This window comes from Lycorma delicatula, chromosome 1 (assembly GCF_047948215.1).
Source record: "Lycorma delicatula isolate Av1 chromosome 1, ASM4794821v1, whole genome shotgun sequence".
Lineage (NCBI taxonomy): Eukaryota > Metazoa > Arthropoda > Insecta > Hemiptera > Fulgoridae > Lycorma > Lycorma delicatula.
In genome coordinates this window covers 25,167,519-25,192,645 of record NC_134455.1, presented here as the reverse complement: position 1 = coordinate 25,192,645, position 25,127 = coordinate 25,167,519, and the positions used below count along the sequence as shown (strand labels likewise).

The following is a 25,127-nucleotide window of genomic DNA, read 5'->3' as shown; positions in this document are numbered from 1 at the left end:
GACTGCAGTGACAACTCTTCTGTAATTTCAAGTAACTCAATGTCAGCCAAGTCATGGCAAAAGATTACTCCTCCCTTGCTGAAATTCAGTGTCTTATGGGGCTCCACTACCACTCCATCTTTCCCTATTTATTTAAGGGTTGCAATTTCCAGAATTGTTCTTTATTACTGACTTCAACAAGCAGGGTGCCATTCCTAAGTTTTTTAAGAGACTTCGCAGACCCACAAGCTGTTAAGACATACTTAGTTATCAGGATAGCAGAGACATTAGCAAAGAATTTACCTTCCATGGGCCATGGGGACACCAACCCCCAAAGTCTTAAGACTCCCCATCAAAGTTTAAGGTGACTGCCTACTCTATTTGAGTACAGTATTCCTTAGCTACTCCCAGACGGTGGATTTTTCCATAAAAGACCTCCCATTTTTTGGCATTCAAAGGTAGTTGACCTTGAATGGAAAGAATTCTTTGTTACAAGTCTAGACATTATCTAGAGAGGTAATTGTGAAGTATGAATGATTCCCATCCTAGTTCACTAATTACAAAACTCCAAATTTCTATGAGGTTATCTAGAAAAACCAATGTGAGATGTAAAACAAATCTTTGAATGTAAGTTTTCACTTAAGATCTTAAGTTTTGGAGATGTTTAAAATTTGGTTCTGGAATCATTTTGTGTGTATGTGTGTGTGTGTGTGTGTGTGTGTGTGTGTGTGTGTGTGTGTGTGTGTGTGTGTGTGTGTGTGTGTGTGTGTGTGTGTGTGTGTGTGTGTGTGTGTGTGTGTGTGTGTGTGTGTGTGTGTGTGTGTGTGTGTGTGTGTGTGTGTGTGTGTGTGTGTGTGTGTGTCTTGACTTAGAATCTACTTAGAAAGTAGAATTTACAAAACAAATATTTCTCACTGACAAAAATAAATCCTTTCTTGTAATCATTCATTCATTATTAAAAAATGTTACTTCACTGACTTTATATTTATGAAACAATGTTATTTTATATTTGAACACGGTTAAATGTAGGTGTTATCAACAGTATAAATAATCATACTAACTATTCTATATAGAAAATAGGTTTGTTCTACAGTCCAAACCAACTGGTTGAATTTTATTTAATGAACTTCATCCAACATAGAATAAACTTACTAACAGAATAGATTAAAAAAGCATTACAGCAGTGCTGTTTTTTTTTGTAAAATTATGTGAACCATTTTTACAATTTTTTTTTTTTAAATTAAAATTAGTTATATCTTAATCAGGTACACTGTAAGAGTATTCGACTTACTTACAGAATTGTCTTCAACAAGCAGGGTGCCACTCCTTTTTTTGTGTAGATTCTTCTTAATATTTCAATCATGCAAGCATGTAAACTTGTGTGAACAGGGGATGATGATAACTACTATGTTCATATATGATGTGTTGTTATTATTATCAAGTTCAGTTTAACTTTACAGTACACTTTTTAAGAATGTTTATTATTACACTTCTTGTTGCACAAGTTTATCGTCTGTTTTCAGTTTCATTTGTCTGAAAATTATATTCATTTATTGTAACCTTTGAGTAATTTTTAGCAATAGATTCATGAGTATCTAGGGGCCATTTTCTTGCCTCCATATAAAAGATAACTAGAGAATTGTAGGAGAAATGCTGAGGCCACTAAAAAAGTATAACTATTATTATTGTTTTGCAGATTCTGATGGAAGATGTATTTCAGATCATCATATGTTCCAGTGTGCAGATGGATACTGTGTTTCATTTTCACAAATATGTAACAAAGAAGATGACTGCAGTGATGGAACTGATGAAAACCCAGCATTTTGCATTGACTTAATAATAGGTAAATGCTACTTAAACAGTAATTGTTTTAACAAAACTGATAGGAATTAGGTAATTTTCTGAATGATAGTAATACTAAAATGAATGTCCAGTACCATTTGTCTACTTACCACATTTGTCTACTCAATGGAAACTGCATTAAATTACATATTGTTATCAGTTATAGTATGCTGATTGCATTATATCGATGCTAAAATCTTTCTTTTCATTTTCGTTATTTTTTTTTTTTTTTACTACCTTCTTTCTTTCCTTTTTCTGTTTAGTCTTTGGAACCACCATAAGGTATTACATCAGAGGATGAATGAGGATCATATGTATGAACATAAGTGAAGTTTTTTTACTACCAGGTGAATTTGTATGGCTTGTTTTTCAAACCACACAAACCTTAGCACAATCTTTTCAAAAATATTGTTAACTTTATAGCAAAATTTTCTTTGAAAATAAAACTGCAAGTTTTTAATCAAATTTCTTAAAAAAGCAATATTTTTAAACGCATTTAAATACAACTAACTTGTAAGACAAATATTAATTAATTTATTGATTAATGTGAAAGAATGTGATTACCCTTTTTAAGATATTTTTAAAATAAGATATTTTTTATATCAAATAATAACATGTATAAAATATAATAGAATATTTATTTCTGAGTATTTCCAGTTCTGGAAAATTAAAGAAATAAATTAATGAGAAAAATTGAAGAATTAAAGTTTAGCATCATGTCCAACAAAATTACTAAGAATATAAATATATATGTACTGAGATTTCAGTACATTAGTTTTGCTTAGTACCAACTCATAAATCCTTTGACGTACAAGCAATTGTCTTTATAGACTCTTACTGTTCAGGATCAGTGCAGGATTCAGGTAAATTGATATGACAAATAACTACATTTTATGAAATAGATATTAACAAAATTCTATATTAATAAGGCAATAAGAAAATTTATTATACTAACAATATGACAAGTTAAATCACACCAAAAAATCCAAATCCAACTTCCATTTATTAATAGGCTCTAAGTAATTATTTAAACATGGCAGTGATTTTTTTTCTAAAAACACACTTTGCCATACTTTTATCCTGTTTTGATGTTCACTTTTTGGTATAAAAACAAAATTTGAATGTTATCTGTAATATAAATCTTAGCCCATTTATATTTGACCAGAAGCAGAATTCACTTCAAATAGAGGGCACTTATTCACAACCTCTTAAGAAATTAGAATATTTTTATTCAGATGAGAACAGCACATAACTGATCAACAGTTTTCAGGAAACCTCCTTAGAAAGGTAAAACCACTGTTATAAAAACTGCTTTCCTTCAGAAACTAAGCAGCTACTCAAGAGCATATATTCTAAAGAAACAACCTTGTCCATTCAATTTGTGTCGCATGAACCAGTATCCTTGTGAATTATAATCTAGTAAGTCAGATTCTCACTAGAGCTGGTATTTAATACCTTAGACCAAACATTTTCATATTATTTCGCTTATTATTAATTTATTTTCTCATATCCTTTGCTATACACAAAATGGTACTCATGGTTTTAGAAAGGTCTGTCTAGGTCTGAATGTATTAGGAGGGATTAATAGAGTTGACTTTATCCATTAAGCTCCTCAGCTCCAGGTTTGACTGTTGGATAGCCATCAGATTGGGCATGAGATCCCTAGATAGGCTTTCCTGTTTTGCAAAGGAAACACCCTCTGTAAAACAATGGAAATACAAAGGCACAGTTACTCAAACAAGTCTACACAAGCTTACTACAAAACCAATCGGCATCAAGTCAAAATTTGTAGAACACCCTCAAGGTAGAGATCAAATTAAGGGAAAGGGATGAATAATGAGAAAAGTAGCATATGTTTACAGAATGATGCCAAAATGAAACAAACAACCTACCTAAAGAGTACTTCAGGCCCCCTCTTGATAAGAGGGCATCCATTCCATTCATAATACCTTGGGAGATCAGAACATTTTACTCAGTATAATAACACATTACCATCCAATGATTTTTAATTATCCAACCCAAATACACAGTGTAACAAGTTTTTTTTTTATAGAACTATCAGAAACAGGTTCAAGCTTTCTTAAGAAAGTCTTGCCTATCCCAAAACTACATACCATGGGAAAGTATCCAATTGAATCATAAATTGTTCATCTTCAACACACTGAAGGATAAAATTCCTTTTAGTCAGTGAATTTTAGGCAGCCGGTATTCACAAAAACTTATTTTTATAGAATTAATCAGTTTTTATAACATTATTTTACTATTTGCTAAGAGATAATCCAATATTATAATGTAATAAGAAACATAATTCATATTAAAATGAGGAAATTAATACTTTTTTTAATTTTATTTTTAGAATCTTTAAGAAGTAATTGCGAAAAGGACAACTTTTGCTGTGAATCATATTCAAAGATTATCTCCGAAGATTCAATTTGTGATCATAAACTAGACTGTTTTGACACCAGTGATGAAAATCCATTATTATGTCGTTAAGTATCATTCAAAAATATTGTTTTATAATTTATTTAATTCATATAAGTGTAACTTAACACTAAGTATAGGAGTTATTAAGTAAGCCTCTCTCCAGAATTGTTTTACTATATCTGAGCCATTACTATTTCATACCATACATTTACTAATTACAAATTAAATATTCGATTACTATCTATTATTTTAATATCTTTTGATCAATAGCTTTCATTTTTTTCCAAGTTTTAATGAACAAAATCACAGTAAAATTATACATTCAATGCTGAAACCAGTAAAAGTTTCCTGGAAATTTAGAATTATAGTTATTAAATAATGAAGCTATACAATAACTTCACACCGTAGAATTTAAAAATACTAAATACATAAAAGTTTTACTATTCACAAATTCAGTACTAATAAATTAACAAGTTTATAATTACTTTATTCACAACTTTACAAAGAGTAATACAAAATGTTCAATTTTTTTTAGTAGAATATGTGGAATGAATATGACTAGTGATTGCAATACCAAACCAAAAATACGTTACCAGTATTTGGTATTTTTTTAAACAATGTACCGGAATACCAAAGTTAATACTGATGTTAGGAATTTTTCAAAAACGTACAAAAACACAGTTGTTTCTTTGCCATATTATTATCAAATAAGAAAAATGCATAAACTATAAATATACAAACAAATTTGACATGTATAAATATAAACTAAAGGAACAAATGTTATAATCAAACATTATTAATAACAGTAAAATAATAATTTATAACATTAGAAACAAAAAATATAATATAAAAAATAAATCATTACAGTATTACAACACAATAAAGGAACAAATTTTATTATCAATAATAATAAGAAGAGTAAATATCACATATAAATCTTGTTATGTAGTCATTGTTGTGTACATATATATATATATAAATAGAAAAAAACAACCAATCTATTAACTGCAAACTGCATATTTTGAAATGTGATCGTAAAAAACATAATACATTACTGAACTGTCATTAAGCCTGGAACGTATTTTTGCACATAAATTACCTGCAGTTGAAAATGCTCATTCTGTATCCATGTTGGTTGGTGGTAGTGTTAATAATAAGCGATATACTTCCTCTAAATATTTGCCTCAAAGTCCTTTATCTTCTAACAACTGGGTTGGATAAATTTATTTTTTGTATTATTGTTTGAGTCCAATATTCCAGATTCTCTTTTCTGAATGAATATTTATATTTAAAAAATAACATCTATTTTGTACACTTGTCGTCCATTCATCAAATGTGAGACTAAATTTTGTACCATTTAATTTTAATTCTGTTAATTTTTTTTTCAGAGAGTTGCGAACACTGTTACTATAGTTTATAACAGCTCTTCTTATAGTATTAACAAATTTTGTTATATTTTTGAAAACTCTTGCAATTAATGACTTTCTTCAATTCAACTGAAGTACAAAACACTCTGAATGGCAAACCTAACGCTGTCATTCTAGATGAAACTACATCGAAACAGTAATTTTCTATTAAAAAAATTTTTAATTTGTAATGTCTTTGGTTTAGTAATATCATTTTTAGGTGAATTAGAATTTGTCTCGGATTCTTTTATTTTCAATAAATTAATGTTACATTAGGTTTTTAAATGTGTATGTAGTTTGCTTGTACTTCCTCCAAAAATTTTGATATTCCTTCAACATGTTTTGCATCTTGCCAGCATATTTTTTCATCATATAAACAGTAAAACCAAGCCGAATTATTATCGGCAGAGTTTTTATGTTCTTTGAAGTTATTATTATTCATTATGGGTAAATAAAACACAAAACATATACGTTACAAATATAAATATTTTGAACAATAAAGTATAATGATACAAAATGTGTACTTATTTGTGAAAAAGGAACTCTCCAATTTAAAAAAATATCTAAATTGTTAAACATTTAAAATACTACCCACAATTACACGACGTTAAATCTGAGATTAGGTTTCATACACGCTTCATACTTTGACATTACGCAGACAAAAAGAAGAGATCGGAACGGAAGTGAGGCAGCTAATGATTAATGCTGGTACTGCCACATCGATGAAAAAAAAAACTTTTTCAAACAACAGTAGATGCCCAATAAGTTAAATTAAACCCTTTAATAAAAAAAAATATTTATTATTAATAGCTAATACTGAAAATACCAGTAATTTACCTTAGCAAATACTGATTTCACGAAATTGCAAAATAGCACGAAATACCAGTACTCGCTGTATCGGTATTGCAATCACTAAATATGACAAAAATTATTAAGTGTTAAGCCCTTGATTAGTGAATTATCGTAAAAGTTGAAATCACTGATTTTCAACAAAGTTTTGAACTTTTCCTGAAAGTAATAACTAATCTTTTATGTATTTATCTGTGTTTCTGGTGATCTAACGACAATTATGATATAACTCTGCTATAATAACTAAGTTATTAATATAACTTTTTATGCATTTAAATTAAATAAAAAAAGATTAAATTAAAAGTAGTGTAATTAACATTCTCGATCTTATTTTATGTTATTATGGTTGTTATATTTCATTCAAAACACGCGCGCGCACACATATATTAAAATTATATATTTTAATTCTAATAAAACAAGAAAATATTCTGTACTAGTTTATTTTAATAGAATTTAAATATAATTTAACAGTATGCACTATTACTGGAAATGTAGTAATTTTAGCGTTTGTCTTTTGTATAATTTTTCTTTAGTCTTGCACTCACATTGTCACAATGAACATGTAAAGTCTTAGATTCACTGTTAGAAGGAACATCTAATGTAAAGTTTCACTGTTGGACTCAAAATTTAGCATGTACGCGTAACACTGTTATTAAATTTGTATTTGGAAGATATATCCAAAAAAATATCTATGTATGTAAATTTTATATGTAAATAAAATAAAGGTTTGTTTTTTTTAATAAAATTTGTAAAGAAGACTTAAATATTATGTATATGTTTATACAGTAAGTATCCTTTATAGTGACATCAAATATGACATATCGGATATAGTGACCGACAACTTGTCTCTTAGTTGGTTTAGTATGCTGTTTATAATTACGTTGATTGTAGTGACATATCGGTTATTAAGCTTTTTTTTCTACTGCAATGCAACACTTTATCGCTTATAATGACGGACGGAAGTGACTCATCAGTAACGTATATATCTATATTGTATCTACATAAATATTTTGACGGTTAATGAGCCACCTTTTCCTTTTTTACCTGCATATGTACTATAGTTATTGTTTTTCTTGTATTCTTCCTGTACCAGATTATTGTAAACTGAAGCAGCCACATTCTGTCGTTAATCTTTTGCTGCGAGTGTATCATATCGTGCGGGTACAGTATTTTATTTTACTTATCCTGTGTAATTCGTTTAATAGTGATTTAATTAAAAAACATTCAAGATAGAGGAAAAGGTGCACATTATCTGGGGCTTAGAGAATGGTGAAACTAGGACATTGCCCGAGAATTAGGAGTAGATCATTCGATGATATGGAAGAACCGTGAAAAAATTAAGAAATATTTTAAAACAAATTCTATGAATCAAAAAAAATTACGACCTAGTCAACGTAATGATGTAGACAAAGTGCTGTTAAAATGGTTTAAATACCTGAGGGCTAGTTCGTATTAGTGGCTGTATATTCCAAACTAAGGCGAAATATTTTTCTAAAAAATTCAGTAAACCACGTGAAACAACTTTAGCTGGGATACAACGGTTCCGTCAGCGTTACAATATTTTGTGGGAGGGAATAAGCGGCGAGGCTGGAGCAGCTCCAACAGGTGTGCAAAAAATGGCTAGAAACCATTTGGCCAAAATTAAAAGAGGGCTATTCGGACGAAAAATCTATAATGCTGATGAATCCAGTCTTTTTTTAAACTGACGCCAGAAATAAGTTTAAAGGCAAAACATGTTCGGTTGGGGGGGGGGGAATTATCAAAAGAAAGACCAACGTTACTAATTGCTACAAATATGACTGAAACTGACAAAAAAATACTTCTGGTTATACGGAGGAAAAGTGCTAAACTTCGATGTTTTAAAATTTTGTAATCGCTTCCTGTTATGTATGAAAGTAACAAGAAACCTTTTTGACAAGTGCTATCTGTACGTCTTCGTTACGAAAATGGAACGTGAATTAAAGATTGAAAATGACAAAATACTGCTGCTCATTGACAACTGTCCGGCTCATCCACACATTGAAAATCTTTCGTTCATAAAGTTAATGTTCTTACCACCGAAATCAACAGCAGTCTTACAGCCCTTAGACCAAGTCGGTGAAAGTCCACAACAAAAAACACCTAATTTTACCGATGATTCAGGATTTAGAACAAAAAAGGAAACACAAATAACTATTCTGGATGCTATAATTTTGTTATAAATATCATGGAATGAGGTTTCTCCCCTGACTGTAAAAAACTGCTTTCAACATGCAGGATCTTTACCACAGGCTGGCGAAGTTACCGTCGCGTGTTAAGAAGAATCTTTAGCGGAATGGCACAATAGTCTGCAAAAGCAATCATTGTAAAACGCATTGTTTGAAGATTATCAAGAGGTTGACAAAGATTTAGAAACTCATTAAACTGTAACAAATGATGATGTAGTGGCTTCAATACTAGCAGAAATAAATGGGGACGCAGGTAATGACAATGAAGGTAACGCTAGCGACAGCGATGAGGACATCAACCCCTAAATCTTCCAGAAGTTTTAGCGGCGATGAAAACCATTTTCAGGTTTCATTTCTTGGTTTTACATAGATTGCTAATGAAGAACAAAGAGCAGTTTTGATTTTGAAAAACCTTCAAAAAATGTATTACAACATGAAATGTTCGAAAAAAGCAAAACAACAGACTTTTTGCAGAAAAAGTAATTTTTACAATTTTTTTCTATCTTCTTTTACTCTACTGTATTTATTATGCCATATTTTTGTTGTTTTTTTTTTTTTAATATTTTATTTCGGAAATAAATTGTTATTATTATTTTTACTGTATTACAATATGCGTATAGCTGACGTATACCACTAAGCTACCTAAACATCGGTTATCGTGACTATTGGTTATAATGGGCTAAAATCATCAGTCTCTTGGAGGTCACTATAAATGATATTTACAATAAACTGTATATGTCTGGTGCTTCCTTTACTATTGCTGAGCTGGAAGGTGCTCTCTTACAAGACTAAAAAAATCGGCAAGAATTGATGGTATTTTCCTCGAGATTTTAATTAACATTGGGGATGCCGCTAAGAAAACAGTTCTAGCCGCCAAAAATTTGACTTTGGAAAAGCACGTACCACAGTAATGGAGAAAGGCCGAAATCGTTCCAATAGTGAAAAAATTCGAAAAGACGGAGCATTATCGATCAATATCGTTGACGAGTGCTTTCTGTAAAACGGCAGAAAGGATGATCACTGTTAGTCTAAATCAGTTGGTTGAAACACGATAACTCATTGACGATGTTCATGCGGGATTCCACAAGCACCGCAGCACGCTGGACCATGTAACAAGTTTTACACATGTTAAAGTCGGATTCCAAAGAAAAATGTCAACATGGGCGGTACTGGTAGGTAAAATCGTAAAATCATTCCTGTTCCAAAGACAGATCCGGGTACGGTATTTCAACTGCACCTCGAGATTTCGCATTCAAAAGCAAGGACTAGCCCAAGGAGCCGTCTTGAGCTGTTATCAATTTAATATCATAATAAATGATATCCTGCATGCAGTAAGAAGCGTGCCTGGCGTCCGGCACTCCATTATGCAGACGACCTACTTTTCTGGGGAACCAGTGGATCTATCTCTTCACTCGAGGTCTGTTTAAACGAGGTTCTGATAAAACTAGAACAATTGGGCAAGACAAAAGGCAATGGCAATGAATGCATCAAAAACCACCTTTCAGCTTTTCTCTCTGTCAACAAAAATACCACCAATCCACCTCCAGTACAATAGAATAGCTTTGGAGGAAAGTAATGTATCCAAATATTTAGCAGTTGAACTGGACAGATGTTTACTGTGGAAGGCTCATGTGGACAACTGTGTGGAAAACGTGGTAAAAGAAGCTGCCTACTAAGAAGACTGACAGCCACAGAGAGAGATGCAAATCAGGATGTTCTCAAGACTGCCTACAAGTCGTACATAAGACCTGTGCTAATATACAGGAGTGAAGTGATTGTAACAACAGCATTAGAACACTAAGCAGCTTGATCTCCTTCAAAATACAACCTTACGGATAGTCACAGGTGCTGCTAAGTCCTCCCCTACTGCAGCCACGGAGGCACAGACTCAGATTGAGCCCTACAATCATACCGAAAAAGGGTAACACTGAGATTCTGGGAGCGTTTTAGGCGAGTCTGTAAGCATCAGTGGACCAACTACCAGCAAGCTACCTCTAGGCTGAGGACACAGATGACTCCACTCACTGCATATGGAAAACCTAAAAGGAAATATGATATTCCATCCGTACACACTGCACCACTGTGCACAAGCCAGGACGTTTTCAACCACTTACCTCAAGCTCACTACAAACTCAAGAATCATTCGATGCCAAAACACACCTCCGTACAATATGAATTGAAGCAGCTGGCCCTACAAACCATCCACAAGAAATTTCCGGAGGACAAGTGGATTCATGCCTACACTGACGGATCTTCAATTTCAGATGGTGGACAAAGAAAGGCTTTGTCCCGTGTGCGGTCAGGGTAGCTGCCTTCCGACTAAAAGCTGGCCACAACTAACTTGCTTATCACCTTCACCACATTCATGTGCTGCCGCCTCTTGAGTGTCTGCTGTATGATTGTGGGACGATGGATATTGATCACTTGAGAGATTGTCTGGCTCTGGACCACATCCAGCTGAATGAGAAGCCAGAGTTCACAGAAGCCTGTCTTTATTGATCAGTGCATTGCCAGATGATTCAACAGTCAAGGGAAGGCATTGGCTAGTAAGTAAATATATGTATACACATATATATGTATATACATATATATATATATATATATATATATATATATATATATATATATATGTGTGTGTGTGTGTGTGTGTGTGTGTGTGTGTGCACATGCATGTGTGTGCTTTCATATGTGTTTTACTGAATCACACTTTTTAAGTATATCTTTACTGCTTTCTCATTTAGATTACTGGAATCAACAATATTCAACGACAGCTAGTACATCAACATCTGAAATAACATTAACTCCCACAACAAAATCTGCAATATTTTATTCAACTGAGTCATTAAATATTTCAACCTCACCAACAAAACTTTCAAGTCTACCTCCAACTTATTATACAACTGCAAGCTCATTAGAAACAATTACAACAGACATCTCAACTTCAATTACCACAGAGAAAAATTACTCAGGTAAATTATTAAAAAAATATATTTTCTTTTCTGTTTTTTGTAAGTAATTATTCTCTTTAGAAGTATTCTTACCTTTCTTCATTTCCTAAGATTTTTCATAAACATTGTTGTAAAATGGTTGGTAATGGCATTGAGTTCTAATAGTAGGTATACTTAATCGGAATAGTCTTAGTTTCACATTCCTTTTGCAACTGTTTTTCTCAAAGTTCTGTAAATTCATATTTCTATATTGGTTAGTTGTAGCAACATCCAGCTTCATATAAAAGGAAACTGTTTTTAAAATTCCATCAGACAAGGACATCAGCTAACAAGAATTAGTTTTTAAGGAAGCATATTTATGTTGTAACAATCCAACACTGTATCCTTTCAGGATTTACAAACTTTTTGTGTCTACCCAAAATTCATCATAAAAATATATAAAACCAATCTCTTCATGAAATTTATGAATTCTTTGTTAGTGAATTGTGGTGTAATGTAACCTTCGTTTGGTTAATATTTTCTCTTTGATAAGCACTTTTTCCAATCAAACACTTAAAAAATACTAGGCAATATCATCTTGGAAATTGAATGTGAAATGCAAGTAAGATTTCATTGGCCAAAGCCATATATATTAAACAAGTTCCTGTAGACCTCCAAATTAAAGCAATATTTTGTTGAATGCTACTGGAATGGTTGCTAATGACCAAGCCAACTGACTCCTCATTTTTTGGTGTTTGAATTTATGAAAGTGCTTTTTAGTGTAATTTGTAATGTGAATAATCCCTTTTAGTTTAATTGGTATAAAAAAATCCCAATTTTTTTATACCAAAATCACAATTGCCTTGTGATGGGGCTGTATGGAGTAGTTTTATAATATTTTGAAAAACTGATATTTTTAAAATTACAAAGGTTTACTTGCTACAAGGCTGTTTCAAAATATAACATACAACTGGTTTAGAAAAAAACATGACAATTATTATTCACCATTTTTTTTGATTTCATAATGTTTTTGTTATAAGGAGATTCACTTTTATTTTTTTATATAGAAAATAAGTCATTTTTTACTTTTACCGCATTTTTAATTTTCTGGCATCATAGCTCTACAGCTGTACAGCAAGAAGTAAAGTATGGTAATCAGTCAAAAATGGGGTATGGGTTCTTTTTGCAATTCTCAATGTTTCATGACCCAGGAACCCCAAAAAATAACAGGGTAAATTTGTCCATACATATCTATGTATGTGTTGCCATGATTGAAATTTAATTACTTTTGACTGGATAAACTGATGTTGATGAAATTTTGTACAGACTAGTGTATCTGAGGCAATTTGTTGGTTAAATTTTGGTTTTGGGGATCAATTTTCTCAAAATTCTGCAAACATATCCCTACTTTATATTAAGCTCAATACATTTTAAAAAACACCATTTTTAAAAAAGTTTGTCACAAAATTTCCCCTTCCTGAAGAATAAAAAAGCTATCTTATTAATTATTGCATATTTTTTAATAATTTTTTTTAATGTCTTCCTAAGCATATTATGTGCATTTGGAAAGAATGCACGTATTCTGTTTCTGGAATTATGGAAGTATAATGACAAAACTTTCTTAATGATTACTTTGTATTTTTATTCCACTATTTTATAGAAACAGATATTACCATAACTGGAAAACGTATTGAAATGACCTCATCCAACATCAATATAACAATTCGTATGATTTCAATTTGTTTTCAAACAGTTTAACCAGCTGATGTAGTGGAATGTCTCATATGCATGCTGTTAATACGCTTTTTATTTTGTCAGTCGTGCATAGTCTGTGATATCTTGTGATACATTGCTTGTTTCACTGTCCCCGATAGAAAGTAATCTGGGGGAGTCAAATTGGGTGATCGTACAGGCTACAAACCCCTCAAAATTATTCGATCATCAGACATTTTGTGAAAATGTTATTGACCGTTAGGTGTGTACGCTGTGGCACCATCTTCTTTTCAAAAAAGATTGGACCCACAATGCGTGTTCTATTCGCACCGACCTAGACTCCAACCTTCACTTTGTGTAGAGATTGTTCGTGTAATTCATGGGGGTTAATTGTCGAGCACAGTTGTGTATTTTGTGAATTAATATACCCTCCCAGATGATACCACCTTTCATCAATAAAAATACATAATGTCGATGATACCTATACATAAGACCTAAAATGAAATTCTGGCCTTGTTTTGAAATTTTACTGTTTAATTTCAAAATAAAACTAGTACAAAGGTTATTTCCATCACAGCAATTGAGGTTTGTTTTAATTTACAGATGGTTCAGAAAATGTTATCACAGTTGGGATGGATAATACAACTGCTGTAGATTCTTTAAAGCGTAATAGTATATTAGTTATTCTTATCACCATCAGTCTACTAATTGTAATAGTAAGTAGTAATTTTATTGTTGCTATTTATTTCATATTTGTTACTAGCAACTTAAGTTTACATGTAAATACCAGATGTAAAAAAATTTACATTCCTTGTACCAGACAAATTTTTTGTACAATTTAGAAGAGAAAATTTTCATTTTGTTTTCAAAGAGATTTTTTTTTATATATATTTAAATGTGATGTTTAAATGATAAAATATTACTTTAATCTAAATTTGAATAACAAACACCCTTGCCAAAAAAAGTTATAATTTTTTAACTTTGTTTAAGCCCACACTATGTACTCAAGCAAATATGAATATGAACTCAAGAAACTAAATGTACTAACAGAACTGATATCTTGCATGAACAACAAGAGGTAAAAAATATATGTTTGATTAATGTGCTTTTGTTATTTTAAAAATCTAGGACTAACTTACAAAATATTTACAAGCACATAATAAAAAAAGGAAGCAAAAAAGTTACTGAACTTTTCTGCACCAACATTTATCCTGTACTTTTAAGATGTACTTTTAGCCTCATTTTAAAAAATTTAACTTTATGCTGCACAATGTTAATTTTTTCTGCTGCAGTTAGAGAACAAAGAAACTAACTTTTAAGGTAAAATTTATGTATCTTATATTAAATTATTATAAAATTTCTAGAAAGCTATTCACCTTACTATTTAACTTATTGTCAATTAAAAAAATAAAACTTTACGTGTAAAAATATCTATTTCTATCTTTAACAGCTTCTTTATAAGTCTATATTGCAGCTGACTGCAAGAAAACTTGCAATCACTTATTTAGTTAATTTAGTTATTTAATAACTTATTTGCATTGTTACTAAACAATCTACAAATACATCAGAATAAAATAAAATTCAGATTACATCAGTGATACAGGAGACTGTACACTAATCTGCTAACAAAGATTTGATTTCCAGCTAGCATTTGGAAAATTTGTAACAGATCACCTCTATACATCATGAGATTGCTAATATTCATAGAAATTTTAAAGTAAAAAAATAAAATTCTGTAACATCCTCGTAAATCATGTATCATCACCTTTTAATAATTAACTTAAAAACAAGTAAATTAATGCAACAATGCAAGAACTACTGATAGAATTAAAATAATTGTACAATGTTATAAAAGCATGTACTGACACAATTTTTACTAATTTTTCATCAACATTTGTATGTTTTAAGATTGAATAACTTACATATTACTATTTATAATTGCATTTGCAATTAAATAAATTACAGATTTCAAGTATTATGTTATGGCGTAATTACCACAAACAAAGGAATATTAGAAGTATGGAATTTGAAAACCCAATATACAGAAACACAGGAAATGCACAGGAAAGTTTTCACATCAACAAAAAATTAAGTTCAACCACCTAAAATACAAACATAAATAATTGAATGGAAAAGAGAGGTTAGTACATTATTACTTATTTTTCCTATGCTTTGAATTAAGACAAAAACTTTCATCAGTTAAATTTTTTTTTTAATTATTTAAAAAGGTTTTTAATTATTATTTTATATTCAAAAATGAAAAATTGTAAAAGACCAAGTCCAACACCTGTGATAGGGCGCATCAGTGCGATAATGATGCCGGGCACCTCTGCTCCCCTGGTACCTAACTTTTCATTAACGGTTTAAGTAAACCGGGTAAAGGCCAGCCACACGTCAGCACTAACTAAAACCAAACTTGGTCCACAATTTATATGGGCCCAGGCAATGGAAACGGAACCTCGCACATCTATTACTATTCCTTCCAGCTCAGATGGTTCACCCAAACAAACAGTCTTCAGATGTCTGACTGAAGCAATGATCAGCCTGCCCTGAGCACTGCTCACAATTGGCAGAACTTACATGCTCAGGACACCCATACTGAACATAACATCCGTGGTGACAGATTGATACTTCGCCTTCGCCTCCTTCTCATGGGCTCCATTCTTCAGCGAGGTACCCTACTCAAAATAAAGTCACGTCAGCAAAAATCCCTTTCTGGTGATTTAGTTACCAGATCAGGTCTTAAAGAGGCGGCACCCTCTCTGAACAGTTGCTCACCCAGCCCTGACTGAATCGCCCTGACTTCAATAACATCAACAACACTATCATGTCTCCTCAGCCAACCAGCTCATCCCGCAGGGCATTCACGAAAAACATGGACAAGAGTCTCACTTCTGGACCAACACCATCGACACAGCACCTCAACATCAGAATCAACTATTCAAATAACAGTTGGTCGGAAACACATTACTGTGTATCTTCAACAGGTGAATTTATTCACAAGGAAACAGCAGTTGCCAAGACAGCCAGGCACTACCAATGAGACTGCCCTTAAAACAGCCAACATTTTTCCTCTAGGAGGGCTGACTAGCCTAGTTATCCAACTTCGCATTTCCTATCTCTCTTCCATCTCTCCAAGACTCGCAAACTCACCGGTCATGACAAGCCCGTCAGCCGAGCAACTGCTTCCTACCACACAAAATCACCATCAACCAAAGCCACCCGAACCACCTCATCCTGCACATCATCCAATTTGACGGCACACCAAGTCCACCGTCACTCCGTCTACGTAATCCGTTTGAAGTACAAGAGGAGCAAATGGAGAAATTTGTTTACAACCCTGCAAACCATGCGATCCGTAGCCCCGGTCATCGACATCCCAACCCCGTAGGGGAAGACACCTGCCTAGTGACGTTCCGGTCGCAACACCACCACCCCCCTGTTCATAGCCCTGTTGGGCTTTAACGGGAGTCGTCTATCGCCCTCTGATTTTTACATCTCATAGTAATAAGCCTACCCTCGTTGGGATGCCACCGATGTAAATGCCTCAGTAGACATTTACATCGGTGATTTATTAACTCAGCTTTTGCCTTCGCTGTAGGCCTCGTCCGGACATCTTGAATGTCCTACATTGTAACCTTCTAAACTAGCTAACCGAGTTTGCGGAAACACGAACCCCGCACTTATTCTACTTATATTGAGCCAATTCTGTGAATGTCTCTAAATTCGAGACAATTTAAACACTACATACCACCAAAAATATTGCTTGCAACAACGAAATTTAGTCCTAATTCTCTTAATGAGCTCAACTTTGGTTCATGCCCCAGACATAGGTTAAATTATGGACTCCGGTCTGGTCTTCAAGGGAGAGGTGGACAGACCTCCTACTACCACTCAGCTCCATCGCAGAGCTCGTGTGACATTCGCCTCATAAACCATCGTCGAGATGCCGCAAAACCTCACGGCTGCATGGGATCCATCCCCTCGGACTGCAGTGCAGTCGCCATTCTGCCGACAGCTTATACAATTTATAATCACCAAAAATCTAGCTCACCGTGGCTTGCCGCCAAAGCGCCTACATTCGGCTTGAGACCGCCTCAAGGTCTCAAGCCATCCGGGTTCCTACTCTACTAAATTCCCTCAGCTGTCCTGGGCAGGGCGAGGAATCGAAGGAAGCCAGCCATAATTGTCCAATCTCTGCCAGTCCTCCAGTTGACGCAGATCAAAGAAGTTTACTCTCTCTAGTTCCCTAACAACCCTGGTATGCTCAGCTTCGTACCGGGGTCAGACATACAGGACATGGTCTACAATATCATCGACCTTACAGTCCGGACACAAGCCAGAGTCAACCAACCTAAACCTAGCCACACTATCCCTAAAAGCACCATGAAATTGAGTTTGGAGAAACCCAACTAATCGCTCGCAACTCCATAACATTAGGAAAATACCATGTATGTATCGACAGTAAAGGAATCGTTCCACCTAGCTTGCCAAGCATCAAAATCTTGGTCTTCAATTTCTCGCATACGCCCTGACGTTAGAAAACCTCCCTTCTTGGAAATATATCGCTTGCTACGTCCCGTAGCTAAAATGTTAATGGGTTTTATGCCAGCAATCACAGTGACTGCCTCTAGAGAGACAGTTCTGTAGCCACCGACAACAGCTAACAATAGAAGTCGCTGGGCTCGCAAAAGAATATCCCTATAACATTGGAATTGTAAACTATGAGCCCAGACGGATGCAGCGTACAACATTATGGCCTTACAGACACCTTTGTAAAGAATACGCATGGTACGATAATTCAACCCCCAATCGGGATGAATGACTCTTCGGACGCCGAAGGCATCGATGGCCTTCTTCGCTACAAACTGGAGGTGCTCCTTCAATTGAAGCTTGTCATCAAGGATAACACGCTGATACTTCTCAACGATAACATACCTAATCGGAAGGCCGTCCATCACAACCAGCGGATGACGGGTTGCGGCTAGACGACCCTTCAAGAACATCATAGTGGTTTTCTGTGCACTGAAAACCATCTTATGCTGAAGACTCCACAATCTTAATACCTTACATGCCTGTGTCGCTCTAAACTCTATCTCGGCATGTGAATTGCCCTCGACCAGCAACAGCCCATAGTCGGCATAAGCCACGATGCGACAGCCACTGGGCATCCGCAATCGCATGAGAGAATCGAACTCAACGACCCAGATGAGTGGACCTAGAACACTGCCCTCTGGACAACCTTTAGACAGGGTCTTTCCTACCTCAGAACTGCCGTCACGAAGAATGACAATTCTATCGCTGAAGTAGCTTGAGAGAGTTCTAATCTCGTCTCGCGTGCAACCACGCTTCTACAACTGTAACAAGGCTGAGGGCCACAAGTTATTGAACGCCCCGGATATGTCCAAGAAGACACCGAGTACATACTTGCACTCGTTGCCTGAAGCCAAATCCATTACTTTAAGAATCGCGTCCTCTGTGCCCTTACCAGGACGGAACCCATACTGATCGTCCATCAGTATATGGTTAGAAGTTAACCTACTATTGATGCGGAGGTTCAGAACCTTCTCGAAAACCTTACCTACTACAGGCAAGAGCGTCAGAGGACGGTATGAGGAACTGGCAGTGGGCTCCTTGTCGCCACCCTTGAAAAGCAGCTTCAAAATACCTCGTTTCCAACACGCTGGGAAGGGCCCAGCAAACAGCAACCTATTGAAAACCCTAGTCAACACACCAAGAATAACAATACACGAACAAGGAGTGCGAACAATAAACTCCTTGTGCGAACAAGGAGTTCCACCGTGATACCATCATATCCGGGGGCTTTATTCCTAGGCAGACTGCAAGTTACTTGGCAGACCTCCGCTTCAGTAATTTCAACAGACACAATGTCAGAATGAAAACTAGTAACTTCCTCCCGGAGTCGTCGATGATACGAGGTCTCTCCAACCTCAGTATCATCTGGAAGAATATCGTCCATTAGATGAGTAAGGACACGATCTTTGTCAACAACAACACCATCTCGGGTCGAGAGAGCCGACAGAAGAATGTATTTTTTCCGCTTATGACCAACAACTCTGTAAACGACACCCCATGGGTCCTTATTTCCTTGAACAAAAGAGCGCCAGGAATCATGCTTCGAAGACCTGATTCTATGAAAATATTCGGTCCTTTTCTGACGATACTCCGCAAACAAGACTGCACGCCGATCAGGATCGTTCGCACGCTGTGCGGCTCTCCTGAGACGGCCCACAGTCTGTTTTATCGCAGTCAATTCCCGAGTCCACCATCCAGCTACTCTCTCTCGATCCGTACTTCGAGGGCTAGAGCGTTTAGCGGCTTCAACCACCGCAGAAGCGAAATTCTCTGCCAGGTCGTCTAATGGGACTTCGTCCAAGGTGCGACCGAAAACCCACAACCTGGCCGAAAGGATCTTAGAAAACTTGAGCCAATCCGCCCGCCTGTGCAGGAAGCGTCCCTGCTGAACAGGAACGTCCGCCCTAAAGACATTACGCAGCCCACCTAGCCAATCAAAAACAATTAGCCGCTGATTGCTTTCGCAGTCATCGACTACTGACCAATTAAGAATCCTACCGGGGATGTCCTTATCCATCGTAACATCAATGTTGTTGCCACCAAAGGCCCCCCGCAAACCAACTGCACCGGCGAAGGTCTGTAACTCGCCGGCTACATTAAAAACCTCAAAATGATGCTGCGCAATGAAACCTTCGATTAATTCACCGCTGTCATCCGAGACCCCACTGTGCCAAAGAAGCGATTTGGCGTTCTCATCAATGAGAATAGGACCCGCTACCAGCCTAATAATTCTATCCCATCTTTCCAAATGAAGTTCAGTGGGATCCCTGTACTGAAAGTACGAGCTAACAACAACCAGGTCCAGATCATCCACGGCAAGCTTAACAACGACGTGATGCGTGTCAGAGGCCTGCGGTATGAAGACACTATCTAATGACTTCCTATACAGAACGGCGGATTTACTATCACCAACGTAGAACTTGTTACAGCCTGAAAATCCCTGGCAGATCATCCTTGACGACGTACGGGTGTTGAAGAAGGAGAATATCGAGGCTCCGTTTTTTGACAACCTCACCTAACTCTACTTGGACTTCATAGGCACCCTGGGCATTGAGTTGATCAAACCTAATCATCGAGAGAGTTGAAATAAATCTCAACCGCTCTCAAGTAGCAACCGCACTCCTTACTATTCACAGAGTGCCTATGATTTTTGCGCAACCCTTTACAGTTGACGCAAGACGGAGCCTCCTTCTTCTGCGGACAGTCGTCAAGCTTGTGGCCCTCCTCGCCACAATACGCGCAGACCGACGCATATTTACAGAACTTGGCCTGTGGCCTAAACGAAAACACTTGAAACATCGCTGCACGTCAAGGTATTCCTTAACGCAACAGGATCCGAAGTCCAGAAAAATTCGTCCCTCCGACACGAATTTCTGGTGGAGACCAGCACCTAGTTCAAAAACCCCGTGATACCGTGGGACATCACGCTTTCCAGTCTTGATGACCAACCTACACTCTTTCTTGAACGAAGCCTCGTCCAAATCGGTGTTTTGCTCTTGGATGAGAGATAAAACCTCCTCATCGGACAGACTCCGCTCAATGTCATACACAATGACGCGGGGCCTTCTCAATCGCTTGGGGTCTACCTTACCTGAAGCACCTTTACCGCCGGAGACTCCGTGATAACTCGGACAGTCTCCTTGTTGTCAGCAACCACTACCAGTCCTTTGTTGGTCTCTGCTGTCCCTAATGCGAAGCTCCTTTCGGTTACCGCGAAGAGCAACCTGAAAGTCGTGTTTAAGGTCCTTGCTCGTGGTCTTCAAGCCCTCAGCCTTGTTGACAAAGATGACCTCTGGCTTCTTAGCCACCTTGCTGGCTTTTCGCTTATTCTTGAGAACGTCGGCGTAGCGCCTGAGCTGCGCTGGGGCCTCAACAACTTTGGGCACTACCTTGACTTCCTTGGGCTTGGAAGCCAGGGACTCAAAACCATCTGACATAGCCGCTACCGCAGTTTTCACCTGGAGTATCATCCAGCATCATCTTCTTCGACCCAGGACTGACGCCGCCGGGAAGAGACAGAAACTCAACCAATTAATCCAGGTCCTCCTGAATTACTTTCGCAAACTGGGCAGAACTGCCAGGTCGGCCCTTGGCCTTTCGAAACTCCTCCACAACCGGCAGTGTTTTCGCCCGGGTGGGAGCGCCCGTATCCATCGCGCTCGACTCGTCGTCAGAGGAGGTTGATGGCACAGACTCCGGCTTGCGCTTCCGCCTGGACTTGCAGACCTCCTGGAAACCTTCCATGACCGAAGATTCCCTAACTAAACAGATTCCCTAACACGTTAAAACAGACTAACTGCTCTCGCTGTCTACCTACCACTCTGGGAAAGGTCGTTGCCACCTTTCAGCCGCGATGAGGCGGGTACGCGTCGCACAAATCTCAACAGGTCAAAATCATCTTACATATGTTACGCGGGCCGGAATACCACCCACAATGTTGAAGTAAGCCCCAAGGTATCTAATTTCTTCACTCACGTCAAAATGACATGAGTAAACAACTTATAACCGTCCATAACTATAACCGGCTCCACATCAATCGAACTCTTTCCCCGGTTCTGTAGGTCAAACATTCCACAATTGTCATAGGAGAATCCCAAGCCGACCTGGCGGAGATAATCAGAAACCATAAGTCTTTTTCCAGACCGAACACCTCCCCGACGACGATAACCGCCAAACGACATCGGAAACCGGGCTCGATAGTTCTGCAAAATATCCTGCGTGATCTGATCCACAAAACTGTCAATCCACGCAGAATCCGGAGAAACGTCCTCACACTACTTAAAAATAAGATCAGCCGCCAGTGGGTGTATATGATCCAAATCAAGCCAGCAGCACCAAGGGCAATCCAACTAATCATCATGGCAAACAGCATCACTCAAAACAGTGCCCTCAGGTTCAAAAACTGGGGAGGGGCAGCAGGTGCAGAAGATGTGTTCAGATGTGCCAGAAGACACATCTGAACCTGAAACATCCATGAGGCCAAACCTTCATCCGACGAAACAAAGGGGCATAAACCATACTGGTGAATAAAGGCCACCTTATCTCGCAACTGTTTGGCAGTCTTGAACAGTAACCAGCTTCTAAGCAAAGGGGTATACTGAGCAGTGCCAGCATTATCACAAAAGAATTGCAACAAATCCTCCAACTTTTCAGCACTCCATACACTCCTATGATGCCTTCCAGATCCAGCCAGCAAGCAATGCCGATCCTCCAGCTGGGCAGCAGGATGTCTATGTTTACGATGCATAAACAAATCCCTCTGGGACCCGAACCACCTGGAACAAAGGTTACATCCTGTGAGAGATCCATATACTACAAAATACATCTGGTAAAAAAAATTAAAATGAATAAAAAAGGACTAAAACTAGGCTGAATTGCTATTTTTTAGTTAAAATCATTATTACATAAAAAGAATGGCAGTTTTTGTATTCTAATTTTATAATTTATTCCATAAAATGTTTTTCTTATAAGATTTCAATTCTTTTTTATAGTAGTAAGTTTTGTGAGGCAAAATTATTGCAAGCCATATTTCAGATGTAAATACAAAATTTTCAGGGTGTTATGGGTCCTTTGACATTACACTTTTTGGGGACTCCAGCAGAGCAGTTTAATATACTTAAATACAAGATATATTCTGAGAATGTACAAGACTACACTTCATTTACACTCATACATATCATCCTCATTCATCCTCTGAAGAATTATCTAAACGGTAGTTACCGGAGGCTAAACAGGAAAAAGAAAGAAATACAAGATATATTATAATGTTTATTTAATTAAAAAGGGAGTTGGAAATGGATTTTAAAAAATTAAAAAAAAATTAAGGTAATTAACTCCAAGTAAACTGAAGTAAAATGAAATGTTAAAATTTATTTGCTCAAAATAAACTGAAATGTTAAATTAATCACAAAGAAATGCTCTCAAACAAGAGATAATATTTATTACTTATAAATCAATCAACATGACTAATTATTTATATATCTTGGTGTAGGCTTAAGTTATTATATATTACTATAATTATTCACCATATTGTGTGATTGAATTTTATTATAATGTACAAATTGTGTTATGTAATAAGTGACTTTCTATGATTCATAATCTCAAGCTGCACAGGTTGTGTACTTTAATTTTACTTCATTCCAGAGCTTCATTAGAAAAAGTTTGGAATTTCTGTTAACATGGTCTTTATTTTACAACAGTTTCTATTAAAACAACTTGTAAGCTAAATAAGTATTGCAGCTAAAAAATTGACAAAAATTTTCAATGTGCCCCAGTATTATTTTAAATACATAATTTATTTTTTTTAAATAAACAGAGGAATTAGCAATAATAATGTTTAATTTCATTAACCAAGTTTATTTAATGCATTTTTAGTTGTTACAGCTTCTTTTACGTAAATAATAGTGAATTAATATATAAGTATATTTTTATCTGTTGCAGGATTAGTAGGGTGAAATAATGAATGATGTATCCACAAAATATCATCATCAATAATCAAGTGTTTAATAACCATTTGTCCTTGAATATTTCATCTATACCTGTTATACTTCTTTTACTTGATACTATCTGGAAAAAAGTACATAACTGAAAAACTGATTTCTCTTACTGAAGAACTGTAATTAAATATAAAATTGTAGACATTTACAAAAGTGATAAAATCAAATTTTTATGAATGTATCCAGTAAATGTATAAAAAGTACAGTTTTCAAGAAAATGACTTTCAAATTAATTGACAAATGCATTAACAAGTGTTTCACACACATACACTTAAAATAGGTTCTATTTTTAATCACAAATTATTTTTTACTATTTTTCTTGAGTTCTTGATTGACTTAGAAAAAAATATTTTCAGTAAGGATTAAAATATAAATTAAAAACATATTTTACAACTATATTTTTATTATTATTATAATAAAATAAAATGCTAAAATACCTTTGTATATTTCTATAATATAATGCAATAATAACCTAACTGAGGAAAGAAGCACCAGAATTTCACTAGTTTTTCTTTTTATATATAAATCTAACACCTCATTTATGTGTTACAATTAAAAAATATTTTAGTTTCTATATTAGTATTCTTATGATGAGGTAACCAAAATGACAGTTGTGGTTACAAAGTTACCAGTTATTACTATGAAGTACCATGTAAACTACTATTACAATAACATAAACACATAACACAATTTCAGAAATAGAATTAATTAATTATAAATTTAATTAATAATAACACTGATAGACAAAAAATAAATTTTTTAATGTTTCTCCAAGTGTAATACCATTTCTTAAATTGCTTTTTTGCGCACATTACAGATTTGTAAATACAATTTTTCTATCACCCCTTAGTTTTAAATAAATTACGCTTCAAAAAATATTACAGGAAAATATAGTTAAAATCTGTAAAATTTATAATTTTGCATGGCCATACCTATGTTAGAATAATTTCGCTGATGCTTTTCTTTTATAAATAGCCTCAGGCACATCCCAAATTAATTTCCAACAGTAATTGGCTAACATGTTAGTATTCCACTTCCCTTTATAGCGGCTCTCCATCACCGGTCTTTGTGGAAACATTCACCATGTTCATCACTTACATCTCCGAGGTTGTCCAGGAAAAATCCAGATGTGAGTAGAGGAAATGTATTTTCAAAGACATATTACAATCCCACTGCTCTGTATGAAGT

General features: G+C 35.4%; 1 protein-coding gene across 2 annotated transcripts in view; it reads left to right on the top strand.

The window, feature by feature from the left end:
• LOC142333076 (uncharacterized) overlaps positions 1-24,708 on the top strand; it is a 61,476-nt gene extending 36,768 nt beyond the window's left edge. For both annotated transcript variants that reach the window (XM_075380034.1, XM_075379940.1), the window contains 6 exons: positions 1,676-1,822; positions 4,178-4,309; positions 11,449-11,676; positions 13,951-14,063; positions 15,313-15,487; positions 23,884-24,708. In XM_075380034.1, coding sequence (XP_075236149.1) covers positions 1,676-1,822; positions 4,178-4,309; positions 11,449-11,676; positions 13,951-14,063; positions 15,313-15,453 — 761 coding nt within the window. In that variant the 3' untranslated portion in view covers positions 15,454-15,487; positions 23,884-24,708. The remainder of the gene's footprint in view (positions 1-1,675; positions 1,823-4,177; positions 4,310-11,448; positions 11,677-13,950; positions 14,064-15,312; positions 15,488-23,883) is intronic.
• The last annotated feature ends 419 nt before the right edge of the window (positions 24,709-25,127 follow it).